At 55.6% G+C, this 20,616-nt stretch overlaps 9 protein-coding genes across 9 annotated transcripts; 4 read left to right on the top strand and 5 right to left on the bottom strand.

The window, feature by feature from the left end:
* Window positions 1-413: 413 nt before the first annotated feature.
* Window positions 414-1,817, top strand: BU26DRAFT_521930 (purine nucleoside permease). Its single transcript, XM_033829662.1, has 3 exons — window positions 414-599; window positions 668-818; window positions 864-1,817. Exons 1-3 carry the CDS (start codon window positions 438-440, stop codon window positions 1,742-1,744), a joined length of 1,194 nt encoding a protein of 397 aa, XP_033680503.1. The 5' UTR covers window positions 414-437; the 3' UTR covers window positions 1,745-1,817.
* Window positions 1,818-2,231: 414 nt separating this feature from the next.
* Window positions 2,232-4,228, bottom strand: BU26DRAFT_521929 (alpha/beta-hydrolase). The gene is made up of 4 exons (XM_033829661.1): window positions 3,814-4,228; window positions 3,517-3,765; window positions 2,723-3,462; window positions 2,232-2,658 (listed from the first exon to the last, which is right to left on the bottom strand). The coding sequence occupies exons 1-4, from the start codon at window positions 4,088-4,090 to the stop codon at window positions 2,314-2,316; spliced, it is 1,611 nt and encodes a 536-aa protein (XP_033680502.1). The 5' UTR covers window positions 4,091-4,228; the 3' UTR covers window positions 2,232-2,313.
* A 1,282-nt stretch (window positions 4,229-5,510) lies between these two features.
* Window positions 5,511-5,767, top strand: BU26DRAFT_521928 (uncharacterized protein). The gene has a single exon (XM_033829660.1). The coding sequence runs from the start codon at window positions 5,529-5,531 to the stop codon at window positions 5,739-5,741; it is 213 nt and encodes a 70-aa protein (XP_033680501.1). The 5' UTR covers window positions 5,511-5,528; the 3' UTR covers window positions 5,742-5,767.
* A 2,503-nt stretch (window positions 5,768-8,270) lies between these two features.
* On the bottom strand, window positions 8,271-10,697 carry BU26DRAFT_70027 (uncharacterized protein). Its single transcript, XM_033836231.1, has 3 exons — window positions 10,527-10,697; window positions 8,837-10,404; window positions 8,271-8,783 (listed from the first exon to the last, which is right to left on the bottom strand). The coding sequence occupies exons 1-3, from the start codon at window positions 10,564-10,566 to the stop codon at window positions 8,280-8,282; spliced, it is 2,112 nt and encodes a 703-aa protein (XP_033680500.1). The 5' UTR covers window positions 10,567-10,697; the 3' UTR covers window positions 8,271-8,279.
* BU26DRAFT_70056 (uncharacterized protein) lies at window positions 10,694-11,287 on the bottom strand. Its single transcript, XM_033836232.1, has 2 exons — window positions 10,831-11,287; window positions 10,694-10,706 (listed from the first exon to the last, which is right to left on the bottom strand). The coding sequence occupies exon 1, from the start codon at window positions 11,164-11,166 to the stop codon at window positions 10,915-10,917; it is 252 nt and encodes an 83-aa protein (XP_033680499.1). The 5' UTR covers window positions 11,167-11,287; the 3' UTR covers window positions 10,694-10,706; window positions 10,831-10,914.
* Window positions 11,288-11,428: 141 nt separating this feature from the next.
* On the bottom strand, window positions 11,429-12,370 carry BU26DRAFT_521926 (uncharacterized protein). Its single transcript, XM_033829659.1, has 2 exons — window positions 11,660-12,370; window positions 11,429-11,514 (listed from the first exon to the last, which is right to left on the bottom strand). The coding sequence occupies exon 1, from the start codon at window positions 12,351-12,353 to the stop codon at window positions 11,688-11,690; it is 666 nt and encodes a 221-aa protein (XP_033680498.1). The 5' UTR covers window positions 12,354-12,370; the 3' UTR covers window positions 11,429-11,514; window positions 11,660-11,687.
* Window positions 12,371-12,549: 179 nt separating this feature from the next.
* BU26DRAFT_578269 (uncharacterized protein) lies at window positions 12,550-13,338 on the top strand (the record flags this gene model as incomplete). Its single annotated transcript, XM_033834423.1, has 2 exons — window positions 12,550-12,636; window positions 12,720-13,338. Coding segments are annotated over 2 exons (681 nt in total), but the record flags the coding sequence as incomplete, so codon positions are not given.
* Window positions 13,339-15,171: 1,833 nt separating this feature from the next.
* BU26DRAFT_70017 (uncharacterized protein) lies at window positions 15,172-16,341 on the top strand. Its single transcript, XM_033836230.1, has 2 exons — window positions 15,172-16,061; window positions 16,305-16,341. Exon 1 carries the CDS (start codon window positions 15,351-15,353, stop codon window positions 15,867-15,869), a length of 519 nt encoding a protein of 172 aa, XP_033680496.1. The 5' UTR covers window positions 15,172-15,350; the 3' UTR covers window positions 15,870-16,061; window positions 16,305-16,341.
* A 2,482-nt stretch (window positions 16,342-18,823) lies between these two features.
* On the bottom strand, window positions 18,824-20,156 carry BU26DRAFT_489672 (uncharacterized protein; the record flags this gene model as incomplete). The annotated part of the gene is made up of 2 exons (XM_033826028.1): window positions 18,824-19,729; window positions 20,037-20,156. Coding segments are annotated over 2 exons (1,026 nt in total), but the record flags the coding sequence as incomplete, so codon positions are not given.
* Between the last annotated feature and the right edge of the window lie 460 nt (window positions 20,157-20,616).

The following is a 20,616-nucleotide window of genomic DNA, read 5'->3' as shown; positions in this document are numbered from 1 at the left end:
TACCCTGTACTGGTGGAAGGAACTTTTGCTAATTCGCATAACTCGCATAACACGCACGGCGAGACATCGTGAAGCGCTATATGCCGTGGCGGTGATTCTCTCCTGTATTACATCCGTCGCCGTCGGCTCCGGCAGAAAAAAGTATACAAGTCCAAATCTGGGGCCGTATTAGGTCCACCGTCGACACCCGAACTCATAACTATGAGCAAGAGTCTTCGCCTTCTGCAAACGGAAGGGCCCTTCGCTTACTCTTGTCTGTAGTGTCCATGCCGTTGGTAGGAGCGCGCGATGATACGTTGTCATGATTTACGATTTCCCAGTCGAAGACGAGTTGTCATCCTGCCTCGGAGTTCGCCTAATTTATCCCCATAAGCACCAAAACCTCTACGGGCTTTAATAATCGGCCGAGAGCCATCTAACGAAGCAAGTCAAACACTATGTCGAACAATCCCAGTGTTAGACGATGTGCCGGTGTTGCGGTTGCTGCCTCTTTCGCGTTCCTGTTATGGAAGAGCCGCACAAACGTGCTTGCATGGATCCATTCAAGCCGCGGTCGGCAGACACGGCGAATGGAGCCAAAGGTAGTCATCATTAGCATGGTACGTACATCAAACACCAGTCAGTCAGAGAGTGTGTGCCTCCTATCCGGAAGACTCACGAAACTTAGTTCAAAGCCGAAGCCGAAGCGTGGCACAAACGACCGGAACTCCTGGACCTCCGAGTGCGAAAATTGTTCATCCCTGGCCTCTCACCAAAGTATCCTTACGTCCTTAGCACAGCGAATGGTGAGGTTTGTCAGCTCATTACTGGCGAGTCGTGTAAGTGATTCCTCGAGACGCAGCGTTCGTAGCTTATCGTCATAGTAATAAACGCGGCTCTGGCGCTATCAACCTTTATTAATGATCCCACCTTCGATTTGCGGAAAACGTACTTTCTCATAGCCGGAATTGCTGGCATTAGTCCAAAATACGGCAGCTTGGGCAGTGTCACCCTCGCCAGGTACGCTGTTCAGGTCGATCTGCAGTACCAGTTCGACGGTCGTGCCATTCCCGCGGAATGGAAGAGCGGATACGTGCCCCAAGGGTGCGCAACGCCAAACGAATATCCGAAGATCATCTACGGCACTGAGGTTTTCGAAGTGAATGAAGAGCTGCAGAAGATTGCTCTCGACTTCGCGAGCCGGGCGTGTTTAGAGGATTCCGAACGAGCGCAAACATATCGACGCGGGTTTGCCCAATCTCCAAATGGGATATTTGAGCCAGCTACCAGGCCCCCGTTCGTCTTTGCGGGGGATGTTGCATCCTCTAACGTCTTTTTTCACGGCCATCTGCTTTCAGAGACCTTCGAGCATTCGCTCAAAATCATGACCGACGGGAAAGGGCAATATACAACCACAGCTCAGGAAGACACCGCTACCTTGGCGGCGCTGGTTCGGGGAGCCGTCTCGCAGCGACTAGACTTCTCACGAGTCATCATCTTACGTAGTGCCTCAAACTTCGATCAACCGCCTGATATTGGCTCCATTCCAGAAATCCCACTCCATTTGGGACATGGTGGGTTAGAGTTAGGTCTGGAGAATCTCTATGGTGCAGGCGTGGAGATCGTACAGGGCATCCTAAGAGGGTGGAAAGGCCGCTTCGAGGCGGGTGTGAGGCCGAGAAATTATATCGGTGACATTTTTGGATCGCTCGGCGGAGAACCGGACTTCGGGCCGGGCCGGTGCGTAGAAGTCGCTTTCTCGTAAGCGATTGGGGGATGGTGTCATAGGTAGTGAACTCGGGCTTCAATGCTAGTATCTGTCAATGCGGAACTCTCCTACCCTAATCGACCAGCTCTCTTTCGGTCGGGCCATCATGAGACGTGAAATATCTCTACGGCTGAGGGGCTGCTAATTCAAATCGCAAAATGAGCCATACATCCTGATTTGGAAGTACGGCTAGAATGTGGCTTCAGCATGCTTGTTTGGGATGGATCAGCTGAGATGTCCGTCGACTGATCATCTGCTAATCTGCCAGCACACATCGGCAAACGCCATGAGAAAGGCAACGTTTGGCATGTCTTCATTAGTAAAAAGGTCTCTTGGAGCAGAGTTCCAGAGCTGAAGCCGGGACTAATCCGGCCACGCACCTTGACATATAGACCCCTAACCCTGGGCCGGATCCCGGAGCGTAGCTTGAACACGAGTTGATGGGAAGAGGAAAGGTTAACAACTCCAACGCGAGTAGAATGATGGCGCACCGGGCTAGGTTAGCTAAATTTCTGTAGGACGAGTCTCGAAGAACGAAAAGGGGGATTCCCCTATGCACCACAATCTCAGACTCCCCTCGTAAGCAGACCCCTCCAAACCGCACACCTCCCATCCACAGCGCTCTCCCTCACAACCTTGACTCCACTCTGCCCATCAGTGCCCAAAACACCCAAATCCAAGTCGGCCGCGCCGCCCAAGAACTGCGCTCCCGTCTCCACTGCATTCCATCCTGGACCAGCTTCCAGATCCTTCGCAAACCGCGCCCAGGTCGAGCGCATGTAGTTGCTCAACGCGTACTCCTGTGCTGTTGAGTTGACGCGAGGATATGTGTTGAAGACGAAGGGGATTTCAGAAGCGTGGTAGACGCCGCCGCCGGCGAATTGCTGCGTGTTGGGGAAGGAGGCGTTGAACTAGTAGGTCATTCGTAAGCTATGATGTCGAGGAAAGGAAGGTAAGAGAGTAGTGAGTACGTACGTAGTATCTCCAGGATGGTATACCAACGGCTGCAGTAGCATTAGCGAACAGAGCGTCTCCGCATTGAAAGACGAGGTCTGTCATTATCTGAGCAATAGCATCGTAAGCTGTGGGAAACTCCCATCCACCCACGGGATACGCGGCTTCGATAGTAGCAATAAACTCCGGACCGGCACTGGGGCCGAGAGTAGTCTCTAAAAACGCAGTGACGTTAGTCTGGCCCACAGTGAAAACGCGCCCTTCTTGTGCGTTCGTCCCGCTGAGAACGGGAACCCTCGCAATGTTGCCGGAGGTGCGAGCCCCCGCTGGGTTGGTGACCAGCGTCCTGTTATCGTATGTTGGATTGAAGTCAAGCGCCTGGTGTTCGATGATGCTTTTGATGGTGGTCGCGGATGCTGCTTCGACGCATGTCAGATTGCTTTGCCCGTCGGTACAGTTCAGTGCGGCGGCTAGCGCGTCCCATGCTGGGATGCTAGAAGCATACGGAGTACCACGATAGCTGATTTGACCGCTTTCTAGGATTGCGCCGCGGAACGGCGGGGTGGAGTTTTTGGGGAAGCTGGTGAGCAGTGCGTCGATGGAGAAGGCGCCTGCGGATTCGCCGAAGATCGTGACTTTGGAAGGGTCGCCGCCGAAGGCGTGGATGTTGCGTTGGACCCAGTCTAGTGCTAAGCGTTGGTCGAGGAAGCCCAGATTGCGCTCCTGTAGAGGCAGCTCTGGGGAACTCGGGAAGCCGAAGACTGGTTTGCGTGTTAGTGCTGGATATTGAGTGTTGATTGTAGGGGTGCGTGTACCGTTCGTACGATAATTCGGCGCTACGACAATCACGTCCTCATATGCTGCGAAGTAAGATCCGTCATAGTAAGGAACAGAAGCGTAACCGAACTGTAGACCTCCGCCGTATATCCAGAACATTACAGCTCTGCCATTTCCGGGGGCTGGACAAGCTGGAGCGTATACGTTCAGATACAGACAGTCCTCACTTTCTTCTGGGGCAGGGTTGTTGAAGAGGAACATCGTGAAGTTGCGGGATAGTTCTGGATCTGGATTGAGTCAGCCTCTAAGAGATCGTACTGTACATGCAGACAAACATGGGAATTGCTGGATGCACGCGCCTGGCCATTGGCTCGTGTTCAGCGGCTGAGACCATGGCTGAGGTTGCGTGGGAGGGGAGAAGCGTTTTGGCGGCGCCGCAAAAGGTACGCCCAAGAACTTGTTGACGGTTGTCGAAGCTGGTGCGAGGGACGTCGTCGTCCCTACAATGACACCCGCATCGAGGGTCGCAGAAGGCGATTGCGAATCGGCGTAGGTAGCGCTACTCAGCGAGAAGACCGCTGTGGCAGCAGTGATGACCGAAGGCGACCGCATGATGAGCAATAATGGTTCCAAACATCTCTTGCAATTTGCACCTCGGCATAGCTGTGTTCTTTATGTGGGCGTCGAGCCTGTGCCCAAGGAATGATGCCATCATAGACGGGATCGTGCCGGTCGAAGCTGGGGGAATGCCTGATCCTCGGAGACGGGACGCCGATTTACAGTTTCCATGGAGAGGGGTAGAGGGAAAGGCGGGAGCGCTGCCATGAGTTTCCCCGCGACTTTTCCAAGGATGAGGACGCTGGCTGAGGTCAAGTCGGGATGCTAATTACCAGAATGGGTTAGCGGAAATTCATGTGCCGAGGTTGTTCTTCAGCATCGAGACTAACCCTTAGACATCAATGTGCTTGTGCTTTGATCGATTCTAGAGAACGGCTAATCGTGATACTACATGCCAAAGGAGTGTTGCGGTCGTCAGAAAGGTCAGATAGTAGGCGTCAGAAACCAATGTCGGAGCGTTTGTTGATCCGCCCCCAACAGATGAATTACTTGATGGGAATATCCGACCGTAACAGCAAAAGGGGCATAAGAAGGGAATGGACAAGGCATGCCTACCATCAACCCTGCATGCATTCAGCTATCTCAAGAGAACTTCGGACCTACCGCTCGCAGCCAGTTCTTGCAAGATAGAGCGTAGCTTACCGGCCGCGAAGGCTTCAAGATAGCCCAGTCCGCTCCCTCGAGTGGCCAATAGAGCATGCTCTAGGTCATGTCTATGAGAGCAGCATCGTGTGGTTGATCAGAGCTAGCCCAATTCCTGCGCAAGCAACCCGCCTCCGGATTCGGGGGCCACGGATTCGAAACCCCGCGCTCTGGGGACCTGCGAGCTTGAGGCTGGACGTCATCACCCTTCTGTGGCGATGGCTTGACGGGGTGCCTTCTCGTATTTGTCTTTTGATTTCTGGCATCTACTCGGGTCAAGCAGTCGAATTACAGCGCGGCCCCACGGCGGACGAAACCGCTCGAAAGAAGGGTACGTTCGCACCCATATAAGGACAATGACGCAGGACTTTCAAAGCTATTAAGAGCTTCAGATGCTATCATAAATCAAGAGATGGATCGAAGAGGATCGACATGGTGTATACGAGAAAGAAGAAAGCCACCATACGAGGGGCATATCGCGCTATGTACGAATTCGGTTAGCGCCATCATATGCCTCCTCGCCCGTGTTTAATCCCTTTCTCTGCTATTCAACGACGTTCGTAGACCTTGCTCATAACCGCGATCGCAGCATGACAGAACAGCAACTGTGCCGTTGCGAAGCGATCCACATGCACTTGCACGAAGAGGACGGGCACGACTGGGGGCCTTCGGCGGGGCAGGTAGCAGGCCAGTTTGCCATGCATGCAAAGTGCTTGAGGGATGCGGATGGATCTCGCGCAGCGCGAGCTGGCTGTGGGGCTTATTGCTGCGGCGGTGAGGTTGTGGCTTGATGATTGGGTGTTTCGATGCGAGGACGCGGATGTTAGGGAGTGGTCTGAGACTGTTGAAGAGTTATGTAAAGGAGATTGAAGGTTTCGACGAGAATGTGTCGATGTGGCAGTGGATGGAGGATAGAGCGGTCCGCGTCGATGGGTGGAGCGATGTCTCTGGATGGATGATGAGGGCTCTTCGGGATGTACGTGTTCAGCTGTCGACCTTGTAAAGCATGTCGAGCATGTAAACCCAATACTGGTGCCCTTTAGCAGATTGGGATAACTATGGAGTGCTAGGATCTTGGACACATCCCCCGGATCTACGACATTTGCTAAAGCGTACAGCCCGTCTCACAAGACGTTGGCTTTCAGGGTTGGAGCAGGTCGGGAAGTACGGTACATCGGAGCGAAGGGAGAAACTGGCCTCGAGCTTCGACTAAAGATGACTCCCTGCGCTTACTGCATGCTCTATCACTTTTCTCCCTGGGCGAAGTTGTCTCGACCATCGACTCTTCAAATATGCATTCCCCACTCAAGCACAGCTTCGTCTTTCGCTCAAAGAAGTGACAGCTGTGCAGTCCTGAAACGCTCACGACGCAACTGCATGTTTTTCACATCTCCATCCCGCTAAAGAGCAGCCCTAAGATCCACGGCCCTTTTCAAACATGTGAAGACGCATGGTGCATCCTCTCCACACTTCCCACTTCCAGACTCCACGTAAGCCGCACTAAGCCCTATCTCCCATCCCCAGCATCTGCATCATGCATTCGATCTGAATTTACCCTTTCCAATCGACTATACCCAACATGCATACTTCAGGTTCTCGGGCGATACACGAAGCGGCACAGCACCACCGGGCGCTAAAGCTAGGCTCTTGCCGCGAAGTTAGGCTTACATGGCGTTGTTCATCGATCGTGGCTCCACATGGAAGAAGAAGCCCGTTTACGGCGTGCGGCGTGCGGCATGCGGCATGGATGAGTTGCAACGTGGAATCTTTTCGAATCTCGAAGGCGGCGACCGTTGGTTTCATCTGCGAGCTTGCGCATGTAAGAAGATAGCGTGTAGGCGTTGAGGCGCCACTGCAGCACGATAGTGCGTTTCGAGTCCCTGAGTGAGCGAAAGCGTGATCAATGGCCAGTCGCTGCGAGGTTCTGAGTGAGCAGGTAAGGCCGTAAGGCCTCTCGATGTGCGCTAGTCCAAATCTAGCACGTCAGCATTCCAGATGGTCTTACTGCTTCATATAGATTATATTTCCGGCGATATAGTAAGTGAACGCAGACCTGCTGAGCACATGCATGGCAGTTGTAGAAGGAAGTTTCCATGACGGCGTAGTGAGGTTGCGCGGTCAGGCGAGCAAGACGCGCGTGTGCCAGGAGGGCAAATCTGACATTTGCATCTCAGTATCAGTATCCAGAAACGGTATCGGCTCCTTTGTTTTAGATAGAAACATCGTTGCCGAGTCGCACAGATGGAAACAACAGCGGGCCGCGTTGACACAGCCGCCCTCGCCTCTCGCTAATCCTTCCGTGTAGCCTTACTCGAGACCGAAGGCTCCTAAACTCGGAAAAGGACATGACTCGCTGGTTTAACAGGAATGATACTCGACAAACGGGGCGTCAGGTGCGATTCTCAAGGGTACTTCGTGACTGCGCCACCAAATAGCCGCGAGGATGAAAACGCTGTGTAATAGATTCGAGCTGTTTGGCGGTTGGTGCGGACGAGGTCATCCGTTCCGTTCAACGCGGTCATGGGGTAGATCACGAATGATGTAAGCCGGGGAAGCGCGGAAGTGAGGCACACGAGGGCAGTGTTGTAGGGCTGCGCCGTTATGGTGCCCATCCATCAATACGCCTTGTAGGGCGTTAGTGTACGATAGGAATATGCCTGACGAATGATTTCGTTCGTGTGGATGAAGGAAGTGAATACGACAGTGCTTGCGTCGCGGATTGCTTGCTGTAGGGTACACGGGGGAATCTCGAATAGAAACGAATAGAAGGAGGAGGAAAGGGAAATGTTGGTGCCTAGAAAAAACGCCGCCTCTTCTGGCACCCCGGCCAGCGCCCATCTTGGTATGCATGCCCTAGCTCCTTCTAATGCAATGGATAAAGAGAGATAGAAATGCTGGAAGTGTAGCGCCAAAATTCAGACAGATCATTGAGAGCAACCCCGAGATACCATTAAAGAAAGGCACGAACAGAAACAAAATTCATCAAATCATAAAAGACAGACTAGAAGCGAAATTAGAGAAGAGAATCGCGCCGAAATATCGGAAAAACGCCGAGTGATGCTGTGTCGTCCGTAGTCCCTGATGCGATCGTGGTCAAGGTGGGCGCGCGTAGGCTTCACCTGACCCTTGCCCATACGCCGTGACCCCGATAAATGTATGTCGTCCCGATAAGACAATCCGTGATGAAACGAGATAAACCTCAAACGCCGCCTGCCAGGGGTATTGTGTGTGATGCGATCCAGTGCCAGCCGATGAATGGTCCAAAGAGAATCCGATGTCGACGCCGAGGAAGGGAAGCAGTATAGAAAGAGGGAATAAAGTAGACGATGCCGCCGAAGCAAGGGTAAGAGAAGATGTGTGCGACGCGCCAGGCAAACTACTGTTGAGATGGTGTGGAAGAAGCCGCGCTACACCCGTTGCGGTTAGGTTCGGAGAGATCATGCGCACCTCGAGCAGATCACCCGACGATGCATGCTCACCACCATCGTCCAGGGCGATGATGCCAACATCCGCCGCACCATAGCTATTGCTCCTTCTCTTGCTAGACGCGCGTGGTGCGCTGACCATATTGCTGGTATGGATTATTGTCCGTTGGCACTTGGCTCAGGTCGGGTGTAACGTCCGAGCGTTGCATTTGCATCGATTGCGCGGCCGGGGGGACGACGGTCGCAGCAGAGGCGTTGAGGTACCCATAGTCCCAGGATTCGCGTCCTCCCTGCGGAAGCCCTGCTGTGTATTGCGGTACCTGATGGTGTGCGGCGGCTCCCCATTGAGTCATACCTTGTCCCGCCGGGCCCCTATGGGAAGCTGATAGGCCGTGCCCAGCTGATCCTTCCAGGCCTGCTGATGCCTTGAGGTGCGGAGATAGGCTTGTTGAGGTCATACCGGATGTGTACGCGATTGAAGCTGCTGAACTCGCGACCGATCGCGGTGACATGTTGCGATGCGTATCCCCTGTTGTTTGCGAAATGCCAACTGGCACGTAGCTAGATGTGGATCCAACGGGGAGAGAACCAGCGCCAGCTGTTGAGGAGTAGCTTGCAGACTGTGAAAATGTTTAGCTTCATGCTGTGAGCTAGTAATGGAGGGGGAACATACATATTTGCTGATGATCTTCTTGAGCGCGTGCGAGAGTATCTTCCAAGGAAAGACCTTGACATCCTTCTCAATGTTGCGCGGCTTCGGGTTTGGGAAACCCATGATGACCTTGAAGAACTCCTCGCTGTCCGATTTCGCCTTCGACACGGTGAGAGGGCGGAAACCCTCCAAGTTTCTTCGGATGCGGTTCTTTTCCTCCACGGTGAAACGAACGTTGACGAGTTGCTCTAAGAGGTATATCGTGTCGACGCTGGTGATGAAGCATTCGTCCTTTTCCTCCCACCAGATGCAACTAACACAGATGCTTCGGTTTGATCTAGCCTCTAGTGTGACAGGAGCGAAGGACGTGGTTATTGTACTTCCATGCTGCGACCTCTTGAATTCTACAAGACGTCTCCTTGTTTCGTACTCTTCGGTCGTCCATCCTTCCGCCATTTTATCCAAGTCACCCTCGATCTTGAGGACCGCCTTCGTTGGATACATCAAATACGGATTGAATGGTTGTCCGGTTGACGCTCCTCCAGACTGCGGAAGCGTTGTGGCTCGGACTAGGACGGGCGTGGGAAGAGCAGGCGGCGAAGGCAACACGTTCCCTCTCGAAGGGGTTGCCGCCATAGGAGCGGGGCTTCTGCCGCTTTGCCCAAGAGAGCTGTACTGGCTGTACGACGGTAGGTTTGGCGACATTTGCGGCGGCTTCATATCTGTCTGTGGCATGCTAATGCCCGAAGGAACAGCATATAGGCCTTTTTGCGACATCTGTGGAGTGTAGCTGGACTGCTTGGGTATGTCGTATCCACCGCTATAGCCATATGTGCTGGATAAGGAGGGCTGCGTTGGAAGGGGCGATAGAGACGCTGCTGAGTACGCTCCGGACATCGAGCGCGGCTTCGCCTGAAAGCGCATGGAGCTCGTTCGTTTTGCGACGCTCCCCGAATAATCTTGAGTGTCACCGAATTCGGTGGAGTACTTGCGCTTTCTGGCGATCTCAGGAGAGGATTGGTATGCGAGGTTTGGAGACATGTCGGTGAACGTAAATTTCCCGGCGTCTATTTCGTTGAGCATACGCCCGTTCTTGTCCTCCATCTGCAACTTGAGCATCATAGTGGGGTTCCATGAATTTGTTAATGGGAATGGAGGAACCTCTACGCTGAGAGCGTAGTTGTAGAACTCATCGTCCGGATCGACTTTCTGGAGTGCGGCAACGCACTTCTTGGATCCAAACATGAGGATAAACGTAGGTTGGTCGGCAGCGAGATCGAATTTGGTTCTGAGATGGAGTATGACTGAAGACCCCGCGGTGCCTCGCGACGGCGACACGTATTTGGTTATTTCCGATTCAGTAACAGTGCGTGATGCGGCATGACGAGATCTTGCATCAATATATGAGGACTCGGCTTGGTAGCCTCCTGCGCCGCGTGACTCGTAGGTCGAACTGGGGATAAAAGGCACCTCTACGTTCGAAGGTTCATGCGGTAGACGCGCAGGCGCGTCGGTGTATTGCGAGGCGAAGGAAGGCTGTGCAATGCCCGCGTAGGTCGGAACCTGATTCGGTCTTGTGGCTTCAGGGTCTGAAAGGGTGGGTGGTCAGTCAAACGTCCTAATACTCTCACGTGGGCCTCTACCGGGTCCATCCGACCAGGCTGTGGCATCTGGCCTGCCAAACCCGTCATCTGAGCCGCAATGCACTTACCGTACACATACTGCTCGGTATTTTTGTCGTAACCTGACATGGACGACAGTTTGGCAGCTATTGCAGCGTGCACAGTCAGCGGACCGCTTCCGTGGTCTTGACTGTACCGTGCCAGCAGCTGCTCCGAGGATTCAAAATGATCGCCTGCGGCAAAAGGCGCGCGGTCGCTATCAGGCTGCACTCGAGAATCCGTTAGCAGGCAAACTCGAAGTATGGGGGTCGAAGCGCAGGCAGCAGCGGACCGCCGCAGGGCTGAGCGCCCATGGACACCTTGAAAATCTTCAACGTACGAGGGTCAACGCACCTGATAGCTGAGCTCTACGGTGCAGGCCAGCTTGACGGTGTTCGGTAAACGCTGGGGTGGAGCGCAAAGCCTGGACCCGTGCTGTTACAACGGCAGACGGGCTCGAGACGGGACATGCAAGGAACCGGCGCGAGGAGGGCGGGATGTTTCGATGGCAGAATAGGCAATACGATCTTGGTACATGTAATTGTCGCAACGGGTGTGCACAAAGAGGCTGATCGAGAAGAGGCAGACGGCTGTTTTGGAAGGGGTTTTGGTGGGCCTTGTGACCAGCGAAGTTGACAAAAGGAGTCTCCGCAAAGACAGGCGATCGAAGTGCTCGGAAAGTCGATTCATCCGGGGATCAGGGGGTCTTTGAGTGTCTGTCTCCTACGCGGTGAGTCCTGCTCTTCGCCTAACTCAGACAACAGCGGCCTCCTGGCGACGAATGCGGGAAGACGAAGCGACGCTCTAGCAGCAGACAAGACTGATTCAGAGCAAATGCCAGATCCTGAAATGACCGTCAGTACCTTGGTATGAGATGTCGCATATCGCGACCCGCATTTCGATGTGACTGAGGGGGTGACTTACATAACAGACAAAGAGGACGAGACATGGACCCCAGGGCTGGCCAATATGGACGAGGCTGGGCGGTTTTGCCTTGCGGAGGGAAAAGGAACTATGGAGCTATGGACGAAGCTATGACTGCGGAGACGGACGGGTGTTAATACGGGTGTGGGTTGGGAGCAGCAAGAGGCAAAGCGGATCCGGCACGATGGGAGGGAGTGGGATTGGCCGCGTTGGATGACGACCAGTAGTCGGATATGCAAGGACGTGGGAGCAGACTGACCACTGGAGGTTGGGATGACTCTTAGTGATTACGGCTCCCGCCAGCCTGGTAGCCTACTGGGCCAGTACGTGCAGAAGCACGTCCTCGGAAGACCGCTAATCTCACCGTTGAGCACGACGTCGCGCAGTGCCTGACAGGACCAGGATGGCAAAAAAAGACACAGGCGGCAGGATCGAGCGGGCGGCTGTGGGCTCTGTGCGTTGAGGCTCTGTCGGGCGGCCCAGGATGGCGCAGTAGGAGGCTGGATGGCTCGGTAGCTCGGTAGTAAGCTCAGCTGCACGGTTGCCTCTGAGTGGTGAATGGCTCCGGGCACCTGACGGCGAGCGAGGAGTAAGACGAGATAGCTCCAGAATGAAGGCAATGCCCCAAAGCAACGGAGTGCAATTCCAGCAGTCGACGGGAGCAGCGGGTTCCTGGGAGGGTGGAGCGGGGCTCTAAGACGTCTGCAATAGCAGGGAGCGAGAATGCGGAGGGCCAGGGCCAGTGCGCCGAAACACGTCCGTGAGGCGTCGAGATGTGGAGACCAGGGCAGATTTGGAAGAATGCAAACGAGGGACGGCGGCGGCCAGAGCACGTAGCGGGTGTGAGGATGATATGGGTGGTGGTGTGGCAGCGAGCGTTGGATCTGGGGGGAAGGGGCAGAGGCTCGGCGCGAAGTCAGAGGGGTCAGAAAGGGCAGGCGCGACGGTGGCATGGGAATATGATATACGGCCCACGATGGCCGTGAGCATCAGCAGAAGCTACATGGCTATTCCAGCGGGCAGAGAGAGCACGCATTGGTAGTTGGGCCTGAGCCCCAGCGCGCGCCGGTCATGCCCCGGGGCGGCGGTGGATGGCTGAGATTGGGGCTCGGGCTGTCCATGGCAGCCAATGCACAGTGACGGCATGCATGGCCCCAAGAGCGCGCGCTGTGTGCGGTGGAGGAAGCAGCGCGGAGAGGCAGACATCAGAGTGTGGTGAGCAGCGCCGGCAAGCGAGTGAGTGATCGGGCATCTATTCCTGGCGTGGCTTGCATGCAACCTTAATCCGCATCCCTGTCGCATCTGCCCACGGCCAAAAGCCACCCCAAGCAGCGACGCTCAGGCACAGCAACTGCACCCTCTGCCTCTGCCTCTGCCGCGGCCGCTGCCTGCGGTGGCCGCCGGCGAGCGCCCGCGAAGGGAGCGGCTCTGTCCCACTGCGGCGCGCTCTTGTGCCCAGCTGGGCCCGTCGCCAGCGCGCGCCGGCGCCTCAGTCGCCGCTGAGACGCGCTTTCGCTGCCTCCCCGTTACGCGCAGCGCTCCTGCCTCGCTCACCTCAGGTCTGGTGCTCCGCTCGGCAGCAGCGGATGCTTCGGGAAAGAACGACGGCCGTCTGCTCCTTTCCAGGCCCCGCCCCTTGGGAAGGAACGGCACCGGCCTCGGGATGCTGCCCGCGCCCGTGCCTCTGCCTCTCCCAACGGCATCCGCCTGCAACCCACCAGCCTGCGCCGGATACGCACCATCGTCCAGCCTACACGAGCAGCAGTGCGCTGCGGAGCGGCAGCGCGACCCGTGAACGCCTTCCGACGCCGGCGCCGTCCAGGATGGGGAGCAGCGCACGGCGCGCCCGCAACGCTCCTCTCCGTCGACAGCCAGCTCCCTTGCGCGCCTGCGCGATATCCACTGCCCGCTGAGCAAAGGTAGGATGGCCAAAGTGGCCGGTATATGTATTCTTAGAAGCTGATGCCGTATCACCCAACGCTCTTGTCCCAAAGGGGCCTGCGGCGGTTTGCTTGCGGCTGTGTCCAAACGTCAGCCTCCCGCTGACCGAAAGCAGTCAATTAGCACCCAGCCCTCAGCGCAATGCGCCCTAATTCCTCTGCTTCGAGCTGCTGCAGCATCGCCACGGCCTCGAATCCTCCAGCTTGCGTCCTGCAGACTGGCAGCAGCCCTTTCTGCGCTTATGCAGGCCCACCAGCAACGCCCGTTCCTACGGATTCCCACTCCGCGACCCTGTCAGCGTCATCGCGATGCAGCCCGCAGCCATTGGTAACTCACGCTTTCATCTCCGCATTCAATAAGTGGGACGGATCCGCACCGTTCGCTGCCTTGCCGTGGCCTTCTCAAATCTCCCATGAGCAAACGTCGTGGGCGCACCCTGGTCCATCTTCATGAACTTCAATGAACATCACCCGAGCGCCATACCGCCCGGTCCTGCACGTCATAAATTATCGCGCGAGAAATTGCCCAATGCTGGTATGCCTCGCTTGGAGATTCGTCCTTGTTCTTCATATTGGCCCCAGACGCACGGGTCAGAGCCATCTTCCGAGCATTCGCATTCAGCATCGTTGATAGGACGCCCTTCGAATGCCGCGCATGCTCTTGCGGTTAAGGCCTCGACATCGGTATGAGGCTTTCCCCGTTTGGATTCCCGCCGACGTTGGGTCGTAATGAGCTATCAGCTGCCGTGATCTCCTAAAACGGTTCACGGTGCTGTTTGCATGAGATGCGCTGTCCTGACAAACCCACTCCCTTCAATCAGCTCCCCCCCCTTGACTTGGGCCTTCGCACTCGCCCGGCTAACAAGGAGCTGGTCACTCATCACTAACGCAATGATACTGCTTAAGCCAGAAGCAGGCCTCCTCCGAATGGACCGTGGCTTGATGGCTTGACCTCAGCCAGGATATTCTCTCCCACGAGGTGCGCACACCACGGTCCCGGGTCCTGAGTCGCTTATGGCTGAAACGTGGATGGAGGGATAGCAAGTGCACAAGAAGTTCAAACTTCTGCAGCAACCCGTTCGACGGACCCTTGCGCTCCATCCCTAACGCAACTGAACATCGAGTGTTCGTCTTCAAACCGCGGGCAGCCTTTGTGACAAGCTCAGTCGAAAGGCTGCTGCGCACGGCCAGTGCAATTCCACGCGCGGGGAAGTCTTGTCCCACCTCAACTGGCTCACGTCGTAACTGCTCCGTGACCTTTTCGTGACGATTGGTCCTTCGACTCCGTCGCACAGAGCCGTCTATCGTTCCCTTTTATCGTTACATCTACTACACCAGAACAGGATTTACCTGCTTCAGCTCTCGCGACGCCTCGGGAGTACCAGATTCCCGTCGTCAATCGCCTCTACGCCCCGGCAGTTACGGCACGCTGCAGAGCATGCGAGGAGCTTTACTTTTTCCAACATGTCGCAATTTCCAAGCTCATCATCCGATCCGAAGCGCCAGCCGGCAATTGCCAATCGCCGCGTGTGCTGCGAATGTCTGGTGACGATAACCGTCGAGACAAGACCCCTGGCCTTGGAAAGCTGCAAAGAGGCTTGAACTTTCTTTTGTCGTCACCGCATTGCAGCCGTGCAAGAGTACAACTCATCACTCCAGCACAAATCCTCTATCTTTTACGCTTATAACCGCGTTCAAATGTTCATTGTTGCTACGCACCTAATACTCAACCCCTCACCCGCATTCCAGTCTCGGTTGAAGCCGAGAAGGTCATCCCAGGGTCTTCGGCTTGCAACCACACCTTCATAACCCGGTTGCTGGGCTCCTTGTGCAGCTCGTCACACAAGCTCTCATATAGCCTCGAGGCAAGCAAGGGCATCGACCCAAGAACCAGGTCATCGAAAGCCTCATCGGAATGGCCGCTGTGGGGGAGATCGTTCTCTGATGATGCACTTACACGGGTGACTTGCATACGCTAATCGTGACGTAGGACGATGCCACGGACCAGCCATGCAGCCTCTGGCGCACTGGAGAGGGTGTCTGCAGCCGCCCGGGGAAGGCGAGCCTATCTCTACCCTTGAGTTGCTCCGACCTCTCGAATCGCATTTGTCGCCACCTTCGGTTTCCCGCTTGTCACTGTCTTCCGTTGTAATCACCGGCGTGCGACATTACCAACGGTTACCGTTTCACGCCCTATGGACATCCCTCGAGCGAGCTACAGTCGCTGCGTTTCAGGTTTTCCTTACGTTTGACCGGATCCAGCTTTGGTTGCATGCGGTATCACAGTACCGCCGCCTCCTTTCAGAAATACACGTGATCTTCTTGACGTTTTTGGAGAACGCCGGCATTCCTAAGTCAGCCATTGACGACTTCAAATCGTCTCGATTAGTCTTCTCCTCAGTCAAGCCCACCATTGGCCCGAATGGGAGCAGCATAGCGGGCTGTTCCAGAAAGAAATCCAAGCTCAAGAGCTCCGACAACTCCCTTGACCCTGAATGCGGCTTGATCATGTCTCGATCTGCAATTTAATTCGGACCAGAGTCGTGTCTCGATGCAATCTTGAGAGTTGACGCGTTCGGCGTGATGAGTGGACAAGTCTTGAGCTGTGAACGCAAATGAGACGCCACTTAGGACTCCAGCCCTACTCTCACGATGCGAGCCTTCTCTGGAATTCTCAACTTCATATCTTGATACCACAACATTACTGGAGGAGGTAAAGAAGTATGGTAAGCGTCGGAAGTTGTCCATTGTTCTCACCCATCCGTTCTCCCTGAATCAGCCAACCAAAGATCAGGTCCCGTTTTGCAATTCTTGATCGCGTCTTTCAAAGTCTCGCACCTTGTTTTGGTACCAACCACTCTTGAGCACCCTCCCGTTCTTCGTCGCACAGAATGACATCCATCACGGTTCTGACTTCATCCTTTTTGTTTTCTCTTGTACTTCTAGTTCACTAATGTTCGGAAGTAAATCTCTCCTTGGAAGAATCGGCCAGAACCAGATTGGCAAGCATCCGGAGATGAGGCAGAGACACCGCTTTCCGGGAGATAGACGAACGGGGCTTGTTCATTTCCATCAGCCTTCGCGTGTCAGCACTGCATCACTACCGGACCTCCGCTAGATCGTCCTTTCTTCGAGACGTCGAAATGAACAGTCCAACAACCCCTCCAAGCCTGCCAACTTTTTCAGTTCGCGCCGCACAGTCGTGCTTCCCGCTGGCCCGGGACAATCAATCAGTTCTCTGTCAAACGTATTACCAACCCGTAACCGCACCACTTGGACTCCGCATTCGAGCATGCACAATTACTACACAAGCAATGCATCCAGCATGAGATCCAGCCACAGCAGGATATACTTTCAGCTTTTGTATCCGGTAGCTGGCAAGGACCATGGGGGAAGCAGGAAGGCCGTGATCTGCTCCGGGGGTTTCCCCTCAGAATATCAGCATGCTCGTACCTGGACATAGTTACGTCTCAACTAACGGACTCCTAAGTAAGCTCGATTCTGCTTTCTTGCTATCCAGCGCTTGCTTATCATTTAGGAGCAGATATCGCTCCGCTGAAAGATATTAAACCTTTCTTATTAATACTATATGCTGATAAATTTGAATAGTTTTTACAGCTCAGTCAGGCACGCAGGTCCATATTAGACCAGATACCGGACCGCGAACAGACGTCGCAATAACCTCAGCTTCAAGCTGCAAGCCTCTCGCCGATCCCTCAACTTCGTCGATTCCGTGCATCTCGTCCCGCTTACGATATTCAGCTAGCCCCGCTCGGCCCAGAGCTGCGGGACGTCTTGCTGATGCATCGCCAATAGCATCATGTAGACGCGCTTCGACAGTTTGATCGTATCCACACCCGGGATAGTGACTGGTGTTCTGTATATGCCGCCTTTGGGGAGTGATTCGTCCAAAACCCGGTATAATAACAAATGGGGTTCCAAGGCGATTCGTTGGATATCCTGGTAAAGGCCAAGAACCTCATGTAGTTTCTTCCACTCGACACACGTGGCGCACGAGGGACTGGCTGGTAGAAATCGCTCATCAAACGGCACTGCATGTCCTGCTTTGCCGATTCTTAGCGTTTGCAACCGCGAATCGACTGGTCGCAGGAAAAAACGATTGCACCACTCGTCTAGACGAATCAAGCTTTTTAGTAGCATCATCCCCTGCTCCACTGCCGTCCATTAAGCTATCTCAACGCTCGTGCGCGAACAAAAGGATGAACATGTGAAAGTAGAGCGCAGGAGGCGTCCGCTGTATTGAGCTAGTCTCGCGGAGGGTATATGCCTATGCGCTGCAGAACCAGAACCAGAACCAGAATTCCATCTCTCCCTGCCTGCCATCCAGTTTTCCGAGGTCTCGATGAGCGAAATTGTCTGAGAAGCGTGACCTCGAGCCCATGCATGCCCCGGACCTTTCTACCCGGTCCCAATTTTCCCACAACCAGAGCCAGCCCAAGCCAAGCCAATATACTCAAGGAAATTCCCCACACTCTCTTCCACCCCCATACGAGCTCCAATCCCCCACCTCTCACCATCTCCTAAAAAGCAACACCAACAGGACTCATCGGGCTAGGCGCGAACCCCACAACGCTCTCCCTCTGCCCTCCCACCCCTCCACTAACCTCCCTAGCACTAATCTCCATGCCCCTCAGAAGCGCATAGTTCGGGCTGGGCGGCGGCTTCAAGCTCCGCCCGCTCCTGCCGCTCAAGTTGCTGCGCACGCTGACAAAGCTCTTCCCGCTCGCCAGCGCGGCTTCCACCTGGAGTTCCTTTTCCTTGGCGAGCGTGAGCGGCGCGGGGATGCGCCGCGTTTTGCCCTCGCCTTTGAGCAGGTTGACGCGCGCGGGCGTCGCGGGCGTGGACGGGTTGCTGGTGCTGTTGCTGTCTCTGTCTTTGCGGGAGGGCGAGAGGCTGTGCGTGGAGAGGGAGGGCGTGGAGGGGTAGGAGGAGAGCAGGGTCACGGTCGCGGTTTCGTCGCTGGCGTGCCGCGTGTGTTGTGTTGCGAGGGTTTTGCTTCCGGCGGTTGAGGGACGCGAGGACGATGCGCGAGAGGCTGGTGGGAGAGCGGGCTGCGGCTCGCACTGGTAGAAGGGCGTGGTGTTGGACTGCGAGGACTTTGGGGTCCGCGGCGTTCGCGGTGTTGTGGGGGCAGAGGACTTGAAGAATGACGGCGAGGTGGGCGTGCTGGTGGGGAGGGAGCGCTTGAGCCAGGCGCCGAGGCGGCCGATGGGCGTTGTGGGCGTGGGGACTGTGGGTGTGGGCGGCGTTATGGGGTTTGAGTTTAGGGGGCCGCTGAGGGTTCGGCTTGGTGGGCGGAGAGTAAGTTTTGTTGTTTGGCGGGAGAGGTAGCCGGGTCCTGGGGGAGCTGGCGGTGTGGTGGGTAGAGGTTTGTTCGCCAGGGGCGCTGAGAAGGCGGATCCGATGTCTGAGAGCGTTTCCGAGCGGACATGCATGCGCAGAGAGGGCGCGATGGCGGGGACATGCGAAGATGGCGAAGGAGGCGGCCGGTTGATGAAGGCGGGCGATTGGGCGTGTGAGCGGTAGGCTTCTGCGCGGCGCTCTTCGACGATGGTGTTGAGTTCGCGGATTGCGTCGTCGACGTCTGTTCTTGCCCTGCGCACGCTACCCGGGCGTGATGGCGCAGTTTGCGCGCGAGCCCGCGAAGGGGACGGCAAACGGGAGAGGATGCGGTTCGGCGACAACGTGCCGTATGTGTTCGCTCTTTGCAGTGAGTTCGGACTGCCGATGGTAGAATCCGGACGATTTTTCGGCTCCTCCATCAAGAACGGCAGAGACGAAAACGTCCCAGATATCGGTCTCGAGTGCACCTCGCCTTGACTCTGCAAGCTCGACCTCCTCGACCCTGAGCCCACGGGTTTCCGCTGGATAAGGTACGACGAAGTGGATAGATTAGAAGAAATAGAATTCGTCCGCGAATCTCTTTGGCGGACTAGCGCCTGCGCGGGGATCTCCAGCTCAGCTGGCAGTTTGTTCCACTCGTCGGCCTCGAAATCCGGTAGCGGAGATAGGCGGCCGTCGGGTAGATAGATGGAGAGTTCCAGGGGTTGGAAGCTACGGCGACGACGAACGGGCATGGGTGCGTCGTCTATCATGCTTTGAATGCCATCCACACCGTCAAGGCCGTCGCAGTGGCGAAAGTCGGTGGGACGGCTGATGCTGGGGCGTGGCCTGGAGTGCGATTTCCTGGGTCGCGAGAGGGTGTGGACGCTTGCGCGGGAAGAGGCGCGAGTAGCGAAGTCGCGGCCGTTAGATACCCACTGAGAGACGTGGCGGCCCATGGAGTGGCTGGTTGTTGGGCGTGTGTAGGTTGATGGCTCTGCCCGTGGTAGGGACACTGTTTGCGGTTGGTTGTAGCATATTCGCATCTCAGCTTCGCCTGGCAGCGTTCGTTAGCAAGGGCAACGGGCGTCATGACGACATATGAGGCGTAGAGATAAGCGAGTGTGTGCCCATATAGAGTGATGATGTTGGTAATTAACCATATTAAGGGGAGGACATAACCGAAGGTGTGCAGCTCAACAGGAACAGGAAGGACATGTGAACGTCGAGAGATGACAGAGGGGACGACTGATTCCAGCAGCTTCGACTGAGGAGTTGAAGCTCGCTCGACGATAGTACGCGTGGATTTGGGCAGAGATAGGAGCGTGACAGTAGAAGAGCGCAACGAGAAACCAACATACCATTAGCCTGCAACGCAGCCCTCCCGTCATCCTCCTCCACAGAATCTCTCCTCCCGGACGCACAGCATCCAAAACTGAACTCCAGCCACGGGCTCTTGGGCCCTCCATCCATTGTGTTCGCCATTGCCTGCAAGCTACTACCGGGCAGCAAGCATATCTCCCTTCTCTTCGTACACTGCACTCAGAAACGAAAGCTGGTGGAAAAGGAAAGACGAGGTCGGGTATTAGAGTAGCAAGAAGAAGAAGAGAAGAGGAGAAGCAGGGAGGAGGAGGAGGCTGGCTACTTTGTTCTGAATGGATGGATGACTTTTCTTGCCCGCAGGTCCGGCCAGCAGCAACGCAGCAGACACCTCAACACGCAGACAGGAACAGCAAGCCCACGCCATGATAATATAACCCCAATCCCATCAACCGTCCGCACACCCCTCTCGCAAGCGCCCAATAAAAGCGCACCCACTCGCTCTCGCCAGTGCCGTCAGAAGTAAAAACCCTCGGACCGCGCAGTCCGAGGAGGGGTCCCCGGCCCCTGATTGGCCACGCGCAGCTATAAGCGCCCGCTGCAATGCATCTGC

This window comes from Trematosphaeria pertusa, assembly GCF_010094035.1.
Source record: "Trematosphaeria pertusa strain CBS 122368 unplaced genomic scaffold BU26scaffold_12, whole genome shotgun sequence".
Classification (NCBI taxonomy): Eukaryota; Fungi; Ascomycota; class Dothideomycetes; order Pleosporales; family Trematosphaeriaceae; genus Trematosphaeria; species Trematosphaeria pertusa.
Note: the sequence above shows the minus strand (reverse complement) of the source record. Positions and strands in the feature narration are given on the sequence as shown.